We start from the raw sequence: 14,187 nt of genomic DNA, 5'->3' as shown, positions 1-14,187 counted from the left end.
TCTCAAAAATTAAATCGCCATCGTGATGAAGTACGCTTAATGAAAAACCTCTGTACAAAATTTAATGTTTTTAGGTTTGTAGTTCCTCTAAATTCGAGATTTTTCGGTCGGCATCCTAATCCCGTGGGAATGTCGGAACATAAAGTAGCCTACAGTACTTTCATTGTAGCATGGTGCGGGTGACAGCTGTCAATATCACAAGACTAGAGAGTCAAACTGTCTGTCGAAGTGTTGAGTCGATAAAACTAATAATTTTACAATCCTAATCATAATTAATGTGTTACAGGGCTCCTCTAAGAACGAGAGGGCTTGGGCCGTAGTTCCCACGCGGGCTTAGTGCGGATTGGGAACTTCACACGCACCATTGAATTCCTTTGCAGGTTTTTGCAGGTATCCTCACGACATTTTACTTCACCGTAAAGCTCGTGGTAAATTTCAAATATAATTCCGCACATGAATTTGGAAAAACTCAGAGGTGCCAGCCGGGGGTTGAACCCACGACCCCTGCTTGAGAGGCGATAGGTAAAACCACTAGGTTACCACGGTTTCAATCAGCGTTGCCAGATTTATTTTTAGGGAGTCGGGATCTTGAAACTTTTTGAGTGGGGATTGTTTCGTCGAAAACGGGACCTTTGTACGTAATCAGATGGCCTTGTGTGTGTCGGGGCAGATATTTGTATGAAAAATACGAATGTTTGTTCTCGGGTCTTGGGTGTTTAATATGTATTTAAGTATGTATCTATCTATATAAATATTTATTCGTTGCTTAGTACCCATAACACAAACTTTGCTAAGCTTACTTTGGGACTAGGTCAATGAGGGCTATCGCGTATGAATTCGCCACTAGAGGCGCTAGTGAAGCGTGAGGTCTCCGAAATGTCAAATCTCAAAGTTACGCGGTGAGGTGAGCTACGCGGGTTTATTTATAATTAGAATAATTTTGTGAATATTTTGCAATATCTGAAATTAATTATGGCAAATATGCGTTCCGGGGCAATGAATGTCTGTGTTTTGAGACAGTTTTGTCTTTCGGAAACCTTTGTCCTCCCTTTTTTCCGAGTAAAACGGGGACTATGCAACACTGTGGCATGCTCGATATTTAATGGTACGGTTTTAAGGTGTATTAAATATGATTTTAATCTAAACTTTGTTTTCACACCCGTAAAAACAGACTTTGAAAGCCATACTTAAAAACCTCACGCAACAGTGCGCCATCTACTGAGACAAAAAACGATAGCCCTCATTGGTGTGAATTGTCCCGTGATGTTTATTTATTTATTTTTATAAACAAACGGGAATGAGAAAAGAGTTAGTGCCACCCGGACGCGCTTCAGTAGGTACGCTGCATGCACAGTTAACCGAGTTATCCCGGGGCGAGTCATTAAAACGGGACTGAGTCTGTCCCGCGCGGGACATTTAATTTTCATTTAAAAATCAGGACGTCTGGCAACGCTGGTTTCAATATACCTTCATCAATATTTGCTTAAAGTTTTCGAGTAAAATGCGTGTGACACTCAGAGGGGCGGATGGACAGGACGTAATTAGAAGGATTCCGTTTTGTCTATTTGACTACGGAACGCTAAAACAATTACAAAGAGCGTAAGTTCGAGAATGCGGCCCGTGCGTGACGTCACACCGTGCTAAAAGTGTCGCAAAGCATGATTTCATGCGGAATTTTAACCGTCTTTCTCAAACATGACATGAAATATTGACGTTGTGTTACAAATTAAATAATTGTTAGTCTGAATTTGATGACGGTCATTAATATTATAATTAATGTTTCTTTGTAGGTAATTAGGCATATTAACCAATTGTAAAAACTCTATTCAAAAAGCAATAAAACAGGTGTTTTTTATAACATTTAAAAAAAACATCAAAATCATCCGCTGCTGGGCACAAGCCTACTCCTTAGAATAAAAGTCTTAGGTGTTAGTTCCCACGCGAGCTCAATGCGGATTACAAACTACACACATACCATACCAATTGGCTAGTGTTCGGTGACCACTGCTGGGCATAGGCCTCATTCAGAATTAGAGGGCTTGGGCCGTAGTTCCCACGCAGGCTCAGTGCGGATTGGGAACTACACACACACACAATTGAATTACTTCGCAGGTTTGTGTAGATTTCCTCAAGATATTTCCTCCATAAGTTGTTTTCCTTTACAGTAAAGCTCGTGGTAAACTTCGATTATAATTTCGCACAGAAATTTCAAAAAACTCAGAGGTCGAGCCCGGGTTAGAACCCAAGATGCTCTGTTTGTGAAGCCATTAGATCAAACACCACAGCTTGCAAAAAAATACCTCATGTGCTGGTTATTTCACCAACTGTCTGACTCTTCAGACGGTCAGGCTCTCCAAGCAGACTATCTTACAATTAAGATCCAATTTCATGAAAACATTTAAAAAAAATTGCGTAATAAATCAGAATAGTTACACAATACTATTCTCTCTAAAAATTTTAATCGTAATACCAATTATGTGTGAACTCAATTTGAATTTGGATCGTATATAAATCACTTTATTCACGTCACATTTATCATTTGTCTCCAGAGATCTCCAATAAAGACAATTGAATGGAGTCATTCTTCGTTCTATCGACTGCCAGCTAGAAAAAAAAAGAAAAACACTGGCAATCAATAAATAAGTTGCTAGAAAAAAGTCAGAGTAACTATGGAGGTTGGTTACTATGGAAACGAGACTCTTCTTGCGCCTAAGCAGTTCGTGGAAGGCTTAGGGCGCATGTTCTACATTATCCATCCGAAAAACAGTGCTATAGAAGACGTGGAGGACGTGCCAAATTTTTATGTACAGGTTGGTATTTTTAATTTCATTAATACGCTTATCTACCATAGAAATATTGCTAGACTGAAAATGTCGTGAATACATACATAAGTACCGTAAACTGCTTTAACTTTGCCCTCTAGCCCCAACATTGCCTGATTCGATTTAGAGTCGATAACTTAGCACCCTTTAGGTTTTAAAACTGATGTCCCCCCGTAAAAATAATTCCCGTGTAGATAAAAGTTTAAAACCTATAAGAGAGCTTAGTTATCGACTCTAAATCAACTCAGACAATGTTGGGGCCAGAGGGCAAAGTTGAAGCAGTTTACGGTACATACATAAAATCACGCCTCTTTCCCAATGGGGTAGGCAGAGACTTCATCCTTCCATTTGCTACGATCCTGGCATACAACTCTCGCTTCCTCATGTCATGAATTACTTTTGAAAAAGATGTCAAGTCACTGTGACTGATATAATATCTCAACCTGAGGCCGTATTGTCTAAAGCCCGGGTGGTCGCAATTACATTTACTACCTTTTTTCACCCTCAATCCGTGGGCAGAAAAAAATGGTGTAAACTATTGCGATTCCGAATGGGTTATATACTCGTATTAAGGCATCTGATCCTTAATCATAGTGTCGCATCCTAAACTAAACAAATGAACACTGAATTTAAGTTATCAATAATGTTCTTTTTTACAGTCATGCCGTATTTCTTCATGTTCATGGTGCTTGAACATATAATTCTAAAGCTGGAAGGAAAAAAGGGATCCGATTGAACGATGGCATTACAAGCTTATCCAATGGAATGTTCCTCGAAGGTGGCAGGTATATTACATAATATGATAAAACTCTGTTACAAATGGACAGTTATCAGGCCTTTGTTGTAGTTTAAATTCGAAATATAACAATAAAACTAAATGAAAGTTAAGTATTACAGTGAGAAATTATTATATCTGTGATTTTTAATTGCAGCCTGAAATCATATTTTTGTCGTTATACCTCTTGTCATATGTACCAATTCATTTGACCTACATGTTTATTGTCCAATGACTATATGCTTTAATATTTTTTGATAAAAGACCAAACGCCTAAACGCGTAATATTTTTGCGCAGTGAAAATTCGACCAAATGAAAACGTGCGTACAATCCGTGAGCCCTTAGAAACCTTCGGGTTTCGGAGGAAATCGGAAGGATTCGTGTTTTAGAAAATGACAATTGTCTTTTTGACTTAGTAGTAATCCATTACGCGGAGAGTGCACTCATTGGGTTCTCATTGATTTATATAGAGCAGTTAAAACCACCACTTACTTATTTATTTAGTTTATTTTTCGAAAATTGATTCCTATGGGGAGTCAACGTTTAGGGTATTTCTGTGAACAGCCAATAACGGGAAATTGTTTATAATTATAGTATATATTTTTTTTATAGAAGCCGAAAGTTTCAGAAATTTAAATATTTTAATAAGATTCAAGATCGAGTTATAGAAGCAACAAGGATTTTTAAAAATACATTAAAAAAATATCAAACGAAACAAACCAAAAAATAATAATTTGACATATCCAAGAGAAGTAGACACAGCATAACAGCTCTATATACTTCCAAACAAAAGTAGTGTGTGTTCTCTATTTAAATTAACGCTGGAAGAATTCAAAAATGCTGATATTGTTTTATTTGTATCATGAAAAAAAGTCATAATGTTAAAATTAGAAAAAAAAAAATGAGCGTAATATTATTACAGTAGGGTTTATTTTATTTTGTACTGACGGTTATTCTTTACATAACTTTTTACGGTAACTTCGAAAAGTTTTGCAAGTTGATAACAGAACAGAACCGCATATCACGATCGCGTGTCATCGTCAATACCCGAAGAATGCTTCTAAAATCCGAAGGTTTTTTTAAGAGCTCACGGAGTGTACACTAAAATTATTCCAAAGGTTAATACATTTTTTTGGGTTATTAAATATTACCGCTCGCTCCGTGTGCCCGCGCTCACATGCTCTAACTGACTGATGACTCTAAACATGTAATTTACTTACTATACCTTACAATGACAGGTTAATATGGCGCGGTGCTGAAGCATACCTCTACACCTGGGTGTTTTCCAACTACCGGCTAGTGGATCTACCTTGGGACAGCGTGTGGACTTGGCTTATTGCTGCCTTGGGCGTCGACTTTGGATACTATTGGATGCATAGAGCTTGCCACGGTAAGTTATTGAAATGGATCCACAAATATAATACATGTGAGTTCACAAGAACAGAAGTCATCGACATAGCTCAAAGAATATGCAAGTTGATTTGGCAAGGAACGGGCCACATCGCTCAAAGAACAAATAACCGTTGGAAGAGAAAAGTCACCCACCCAGTTGGGAGTGGTGGCCACGAACCGGGAGACGAAGCTTTGGCAGGCCTTCCCTAGGTGGACTGGCGACATTGCGAGTAGTGTTACCGATCGATAGTTCACTACCGATAGTGTTTCGATAATGTCGATATTTCATGCAATATATATATATATATAGTATCGAAACTATCGATAGTTTTCGTAATTTTCTGTACAATACGCGATAGTATCGATAGTTTTGCATTATTAGACAGCAATAATATCGATGGTATTGCACGATAAGCGATATCGATACTATCGATAGGCTTTAATTAAAGCTATCGATTGCAAACTATTGTTTTTTCGGTAAAACTAAATAGTTGCGAGATGCAAATGGCGGGTGTGTAATGTTTGTCATAAGAACGATTTGCAAATTTTCATTTCTCATAACACAAATATCAGAATTTCAATCTGTCAAAACATTGAGAACGTATAAAAACAATATGCATATAAAAAATTGCCGAATTTCTCAAATCATATTATTCAACGAGCATAATTGTCTTATGCATATTAAAGTACTGTATAAAAAGTCATGCCGCATAATTAATCAAAGTTCATAATACACAATTTTTATACAAACATCGAGGATAATGATCGAAAAGTATAAAACACCTGGCATAAATCCAACAGCAAAGATCATTTGTGAAGCAATTTTATCCGGGCTGCTATAAAAAAAACCTAACCTTAGCCTTCAGAACCTAACCTGTCCGAGTCGCTTCTGCTCCGAACCGTCTTGCTCGCTCGCTTCGCTCGCTCGCACAAATCAAATGTTTTTTGCATTTGGCACGCATGATGTTATACCGTCCAATCTTTATTCTAAATGTTGTTATAGATTTAAATAATTATATTATGATTAACCAAATATTCAAAATGAAATTATTGAATATAAGCATTATAGCAATTGTTGTTATGACTAATGAATGTTATATTATTTAAAGCTTATCCTCGTTAATAATATGAAATCCGTTTTTATGCTAAATTAATATTATGATTCTTGAACGTAGTAAAATGAAATTATGCTAAAAGTTTGTATGACGATTGAACGGCACCCACAAATGGCGAATTAGCGTTGATTGTGGCACTCTTAGGAGGCCTTTATTCAACAGCGGACTCTTCCGGCTGATTATTATGAAGATTCTCAAAAAATTGTTACACTTAAAAGTTCTTGTTTTTCTCTCTCTTGGTCTTCTTCTTTTTACTTTTTAAAGTGTTTCGATTTCACTATCCTGCCCCATTCAAACTGTTCGTCCTTGATAACTATTCATAACCAAGATTAAGTCTCTGACTTGCGTCAATGTCACTTCAACTCCATAATTTATTCTCAAAAGATCTCAGCTGTAAACAAACTTACATAATTCAGGTAGAAAGCTTTTACAATAATATTTTAAGCATCTGGATTAAATCAACGTTGGCTTTTTTAAAATGAAATTGTACCACAAAAGCTGTGAGCTGAAAACTTTCCAGACGCAAACTCCATACTAATTAGATTGCGTTCAGTCCTAATTAGACCTCAATTAAGGCAATACGTTCATTTGTTTATTCAGAGCTGATCTAAAAACAAAAGCCTGCTCAATCTTTCAGTTGGAATTTTTAGGTGCCATTTTAACTTCTTTCACTATCTTTTACTTTTCAAGTTCTATACCGTTGAAACAAACGGTAACACCTGCGTAATTTATCCTACTAAGGTCCTGTTTCCCCACTTATTGATAAATATCATATGCCACATACACAACATGTTAATTTACACAATGTGTTATGTAAGTACAGGTCAAATAAAGTAATGTAAAAGATAATCAAGAATTAAGATTAAGTAATTATGCGCAGTAAAACGATGTTAAAAGTTCTTAATTTATCTTTTTTTATTTTCATAGTCTGGTAGGTACTAAAGTGTTTTTAATTCACTCACGTTTAGCAAGCTGGGTTAAGAAAGTGAGTTTTTTTTAAGTAGATTCATGCGTATTTGTCTGCATGAATAATATGTACTTTAATATGAATATTGCAAGTTAAACAAAAGCTTGCACCTAAAAAATACTGATTTCTACTATATTTCTTACGTTAATAATAATATTTCTGTTTTGTTTCCAGAGGTCCACGTTCTCTGGGCCCAGCACCAGGTCCACCACACGTCTGAAGACTTCAACATGGGAGTAGGCATCAGGCAGTCTATTCTGCAAGGATGGTGTGGATTTGTGAGTACCCGATTCTATGTAAGGCTCTAACATTGACAATAGACGAGAAGCAAGTAGGCAAAATTACGCAGGTTACTATAAACTATCTTGATAAGTTTGTAGAACCCAGTTGCAGTTAGCATTGCCGTATTTGTCAAAAATACCCATGATAAGGGTAGCAAAGGCTCCCTGTGACAGGGTTCTAATGAGCGTATTAAGTCGTTAAGGTGAACAATCAGTGATCAGATCAACTACTAATATGAATGTTTTTGTGACATTGGAAGTCGAAATAATTATATTTTAGAGCAAGAAAATGAGCAATTTTCGAACCGAGACAGAAGTTGTCCATTGCTGAATAAAGTTAAGTATTAACAACACAGAATTAGGCTCCCCAACTACAACCCTCCCCCCCTTGTGTGTGTTGCTAGTAATTTATTATTAAAAGGATTTATTATCTGCCTGGATTGATGTCCCGCTGCTGGGCAAAGGCCTCCCTCCATGTCCTCCATTTCCTGTGGCACCGTAAACTGCTTCAACTTTGCCCTTTGGCTCCAACATTGCCTGATTCGATTTAGAGTCGATAACTTAGCCCTCTTATAGGTTTTAAACTTTTATCTACACGGGAATTATTATTACGGGGGGATAAAGTTTAAAAACCTAGAAGGGTGCTAGTCATCGACTCTAAATCGAATCGGGCAATGTTGGGGCCAGAGGGCAAAGTTGAAGCAGTGTACGGCACCCACTCAGTGGCATTTTTAGCCCATCGCAGTGGTTGCATTCAGCTGACGTGGCCGGCCCAGTCCCACTTCAACCTGGCAGTCTTTGTACCGACAATGCGTGTTTTAGAACGCAGCACCGTGTTCCGGATTTGGTCAATCCTTCCCACTCCGAGCATGCTGCGCTCCATAGTTCTTTGAGGAATTATAATAAAATGTTTTTTATCTCAAAGCATTCGTTTGCATTTGAATTATTCTTTGGGAAGTCTTCTTTCTTTCTTTATGGTTGTCGTTATCGAATGAGGATCAGTGTAGTGAACCTTCACGACGACTTTTTTAGGTAAATAGTGTGGTTACCCCTGTCTTCCAACCCGCAGTGCTGGAGTCCAGAGTTCGTAATTAGCAATAGAGAGCGCTACTTGCCACTCTGACATTAGCTCCCATAGTCACCTTTTACGACACCTATTCGAGGATATGGACCCGTCTCATTCTACAGCCAAGCAAGATACGGACTTATCATCATCATCATGATCATATCAGTCATAGGACGTCCACTGTTGGACATAGACCGCCAGTTGCCTCGGTTGGAAGCGGCTTGCATCCAAAGCGAAGCCGACTTTAACCAGGTCACCCGTCCATCTCGTCGGTGGACGTCCTACGCTGCGCTTGCCGATCCGCGGTCTCCACTCGAAAACATTTCGGCCTCAGCGACCATCCGACTAGATACGGACTAACTAATACGAATTTTTACATTAAGGTAAATTGCAATGTTTACAAAATGTATAATAAAATTATAGGACACAGACTCAGAATATAAGGTTTATATTTTCTCCCACAAATGTGCTTGAAAAACCCGAAATAATTAAAGGACAGATGATAATCACGTGGCTGAGTTCCCAGGCCTGTCTGGAAAATTAATTACCTGGCAAATATTATTATTTGCCCAATAGCAACGACTTGGGTGATTTTTAGGATTAGAGTAAGTTAGTTTTAGTTCTTTTTTTATTTATTTATGAGAAAAGCCTCAGGGACACTCGTTTCTGTTATAATTAAATCTAACTATGTAGGTATGCAGAAAACTGAAAATATTGTACTTGATGCAAAACGGCACGTTACGGCATATTGTAAAGGTCTAGTTTGGTGAAAATGATAAGATTATTTTGCAAATGAATGGAGAAATAAATCTGAGGAAAATATATGTTGGTTCCAGTAGAACAGAAAGATTAACTAACAGAAACAATTGAAATTTCAAAAAATACCTTCTTAACATGTCTCTTGCATTTAATTCTCTAATAGTAGATTATTAAATATCAAGTCTTTAACTCTAGTGATTTACTCGTAGTCATTAACGACCGGATGGCCAAGGGGTTCGAGAACCTGACTACGAGCTTGAGGTCCCGGGTTCGATTCCCGGCCGTGGCAGATATTTGTATGAATAATACCAATGTTTGTTCTCGGGTCTTGGATGTTTAATATGTATTTAAGTATGTATTTATCTATATAAGTATGTTTATCCGTTGCCTAGTATTCATAGTACAAGCTTGCTTACACTTCATTTTTTACCATTAAAAGAAGGTAAGCGATCTTGATGTGTTTTTTACTGAAAAGCACTTTTGAAAAATAACCTCTCGGTGTCTTACGTCAAAGTCGTAAAATGTCCCGTGTCGAAATTGCGTCCACATCGTAAGAGGTCCATGTCTTACAGCGTCTAAGTCGTGCCACGTCCAAGTCTCGGGTGGTCCAAATCGCGAAATGTCAAAGTAGTAAAATGTCAATCTTTACTAATGTCTATGCAAATATGCAACAATTAGCAGGACATACGATCATTTACATACTTTTGGTGTCAATGAGTAATAGTTACTGTTTTTATAAAAACGTTTTTCAATAAAAAGACTCGTCAAGATTGTTTACCTATTTGTAATCCTAAAAAAAACGAAGTATAGCTTGGGACTAGGTCAAATGGTGTCAAGTGTTCCATGACATTTATATTTATTATTTTGTGCTGTCAGTCAACGCCAATCATGGAACTATTTTACAATAAAAGTAGGAATGATTACGGCTCCTAATATTAAGATATTTATACCTTTTAGAATGAAACCCTAAGTAAATAAACTAATTCTTTTCATTTGAAGTCTGTTAAAACATCAACGCCGTCTAAATTTTCGTAAACACAAAACTTCGTCCAAGGCACAGTTAAATTAAAAAAAAAAACTAATTTTGTTCTTTTACAAGTGCTGTGATAGTAACTTTTGCGGCTTCATTTACCTCCGCTGTCACGTTTTCTTCCCTAATTGCAAACGTTTTGCTCCTAGTACAAGGTATACGAACCTCGTTATTTATGCTTAAACTCCGAGGGTGGAAAATCGATTGTTTGTTCACTATTTTATCTTGCCTACACCTACTTTTGTGCTACTCCAGTTTATTCAATGTTTATCGGCCGCGTTTTCTTCGATGTCTGTATGTTTAAAAGAAAGTAACTACTATTTTAGCAAATATGTCGCAAACAAAATATAAATAAACATAACTAATGATTATACATTTTGTAAAATGTTTTCCACAGTTTTTCCAGAAAAATCCTTTACAGCCAAACTAGCAATTACCACAAATTTGACTGTGTTTGTTGTGACTATCGTACCGTTTTCGTCAAACTAAAATCTAAAATGCTAAAAGTGGCTCCGATGCGGTAACGTTTCGTGTGCTCTGCCTACCCATTTGGGAATACGCGGCGGATTTGTTTGTGTGTTGTGCAAGATTGCACAACTTTTTAGATTCTTTTAGGTTTTAATACATCTTTTTATTGTCTATGGATTTTTGATATGTGATTTTGATTATACTTTTGTTCCAACGGAAAACCAGTGCCTATTCTTTTAATCCAAAATATTGGTCCATCTACCGTAAAAATTATGAATACGCGTTCAAAAGTGCAAAAGTAAACGTGCCCAACATGGGAGGTGGTGTGACATCCCTGGCAGGGCAACAGGAGTCTTCCTCGTCCGTGCAGCGAAGCGCGGACCCGCCCTTCGGCATCAGGAGTCTTCCTCGTCCGTGCAGCGAAGCGCGACCCGCCCCTACACGCCGCACAGTCGGCACCTTCCCGCACGTCAAGTGGCGCTACCTCACGCTCTACCATAGTGGCGCGGCAGCTGGAGGCTCAAGCCCTGCACGCACGCCGACTAGCGGACATAGAAATGAACGCGAGCGCCTGGAGGCAAAGCGCCAGGCGGCGGCGGCAGAGCGAGCGGCGGAGCGAGAGCGGTATGTTGCCGAACTTGAACTGAAAGCTAGTCTCGCTGCCATAGAGGCGGGCGCTAGCCAGCGCGGCGGTAGCCGCGGCACGCGTAGTCGTGCTAGTGTACAGGATTGGGTAAATAATGTGATTCCTAATCCTACCGAACAACATTTACTTAGTGCCAACCCGCCTTTCAGGTTCGATGACACCGTGGTCCAGTGCGCGACACAGGGACCGAGAGCACCGCGCGGCCTGGGTGCCGCGGCATGTGATCGCTCTCCCCAACAGTATCGTCCTGAAGACGGAGGAGTGACGCGCTTAGTTAATTCGTTGGAGAAGTTAATAAATAAAGTTAATTCTCCGTCACGAAGACGGATTTGCCCACTTTCGACGGCAAGTCTTATTTAGATTGGTAGCTCTAAAACGAGCTTACGAAAATACAGCTCAAGGTTTGTCGGCAAGTGACAATTTAACGAGGCTGTCATGCGCTCTGCGTGGAGCGGCGCGCGAGGCCGTGGCGGGGCTGCTGGCGGCGGCGCGCGCGCCGCGGCGGTGCTGGCCGCGCTCGACGCGCGCTTCGACCGCCCCGCTCGTCGTCATGCACGAGGTGGCGGCGGTGCGCGCACTGCTAAGGTGAACTACGACGGGCAAAGATCTCGCTATTTTTGCGAGCCGGGTACGCAACTGCGTAGAAGTTATCCGCCTGCTAAATCAGCCGGATTATTTATGTTCACCCGAGCTATTTCAAGCACTGTGGAGCAAGCTGCCTTTACTGCTGCGTCCACGTTGGTTGGATTATGCCCATTCTTGTGTTGATTGCGTTTCGAAAATAGAAATGTTCGCAGATTTCCTGTCGCGTGAAGTCGATCTGCAGTATAGGTTGGGGGCGTGATGGATTATACGTCGCCCGGCGCCGCTCGGCAGACCGCATACAGAGACAGGGTAAATATTGTTGCTGAAAATAATTCGAATAGCATTCCATCACCAATAAAAACGATTGATAATTCCGAAAATATTTGTTCGCTATGTAAACAAACTCACGGATTATCTAATTGCAGTAAATTTGTCAAAATGACAGTAAATGATAGGTGGCAGTTTATCAAAAATAATAAATTATGCCCCAGATGTTTCCAAAAGGTTTTCACAAATTCAACCTTCTTGCACTAAAAAAGTATGTAGCGTAGATGGTTGTGGCATGCGTCATCACGTATTATTGCATGGGTCAAAACTTGAGCGCGCGGTCGCCGCGCACGTCGATGTGGAAGACGACGATGACGACGACGAGCCCGCGCCATCGATCTCCAGCGCAGCCGCGCCGCGCCCGCAACGCGCCCGCGGCCTGCAGCGCGCCACGGCGCTCGCACCGGCATCGCCGTCCGACGACTCGGACCACGAAATATTGACGCATGCAACTTCATCTTCTCCTAAAGAGTCTTCTGTTCGCCCGCTATTAAAAATAGTTGCCGTGACCGTGTCAGGACCTTCTGGTAGTGTCAACACTTACGCATTATTAGATGACGGCTCCACAGGGACCTTTATAGACTCTGACATTTCTGCTAGGATTGGTGCTAAGGGACCTGAAAAACTAATTCATTTAGATTGTGTAGGTGGTCTAGAAAAAGACTTTAACGCACAATACGTCAATTTCAATATAAAGGGTCGCCACTCGACTGAAACACACTGCATCAAAAAGGCGAGATCTTTTAGTGGTTTAGGTGCTGCTCGTCAGTCTGCACATCACGAGAGCGTGCGCAAGTATGCGTACCTCGCTGACATAGCTGGCAATTTTTGTTATGAGGACGTTAAACCAATGGTGATCATAGGTATTGATAACTGGCATTTATCTTTTGCCATAGCTACGCGCAAGGGAACCAACACACAACCCGTTGCTATTCTGACTGCTTTGGGCTGGGTTTTGTTTGGTTTCGGTTGCAGCAAGACTAGACAAGTTGACGTTGTCAACCACACCACACTGAACGAGCCTGAAATAAAATAATCGTTTTATTTAGAAAATCTTATTAGGCCACAAAGTAAACTCAATTCAATAAAATTAACAGAAATTAAGCCCACAGCGCTGAGCACGAGTGCGTTGTGCAGGTTCTCGAGTGCACGGCGCTCGAACCATCGCATCGCTCTCATCGTTGTTTGCGGTCGCATCTTGCTTCAAGACGCTTGGCGCAAGGGTGTGGTCTGGAGCTAAGAGCTCCCTCAAGGAGATTGCGCTGCGTGGAAGTTACGGTACCAGGCCTAATCTCAATTTAGAGCTTGCCTATTCCACGGCGCTATAATAACTTGAGTGATCTCAACAGTGAGTTGCGAATTCTTTGTTCTCAGATGCGAGTGAGTGTGCATTTGCAGCTGTCATCTACTGGCACCTTAGTTACAAGGACGGTGACATTAGGCTCTCTCTCTCATCTGTGGCAAAGTACAGCTTTCGCCACTTAAATCTGTTTAAATTTTCGACTTAGAGTTACAAGGCGCTCTATTTAATAACTGCACGTCTTGCGACGTCTATAGACGAAGCCCACCGTCTGATGCTTTGCGATGTGGTTTCTGGTTTAATTCAATTACGCTCTGGTTGGCTTCGTAGTGACGCTCGCACCCTCAAGTTTTCGTGGGTCCGAGTGACTTAAACGCTGCGGATGTTGCCACTTACTTTAAACACTGCGTTTTCTCCAGAATGTCGCTACAGTTCAGTATCTGCTTTTCTAATTTCTTCAGACTGGCCCGCTGAGCTTTAGATCGATATTAGCAGACTAGGCCGTAAAGAGTATAAACAAAATGCTCTTATTCATCTCATCACTGAAACCGATCTGCCCGCACCAGTCTCCGCAAATCCAAATCATTTCGGCTCCTGGATGAGAATGGTGCGAGCAACGGCAAAGCGCATCAATTCATTTCATTATTGCGTAT

The 14,187-nt window shown here is 40.2% G+C and overlaps 1 protein-coding gene across 1 annotated transcript; it reads left to right on the top strand.

Moving 5' to 3' along the window:
- Positions 1-3,493: 3,493 nt before the first annotated feature.
- LOC141427279 (alkylglycerol monooxygenase-like) lies at positions 3,494-7,524 on the top strand. Its single transcript, XM_074086567.1, has 3 exons — positions 3,494-3,607; positions 4,837-4,988; positions 7,247-7,524. Exons 1-3 carry the CDS (start codon positions 3,588-3,590, stop codon positions 7,378-7,380), a joined length of 306 nt encoding a protein of 101 aa, XP_073942668.1. The 5' UTR covers positions 3,494-3,587; the 3' UTR covers positions 7,381-7,524.
- The last annotated feature ends 6,663 nt before the right edge of the window (positions 7,525-14,187 follow it).

Source organism: Choristoneura fumiferana, chromosome 4, assembly GCF_025370935.1.
Source record: "Choristoneura fumiferana chromosome 4, NRCan_CFum_1, whole genome shotgun sequence".
NCBI classification, from domain to species: domain Eukaryota; kingdom Metazoa; phylum Arthropoda; class Insecta; order Lepidoptera; family Tortricidae; genus Choristoneura; species Choristoneura fumiferana.
Note: the sequence above shows the minus strand (reverse complement) of the source record. Positions and strands in the feature narration are given on the sequence as shown.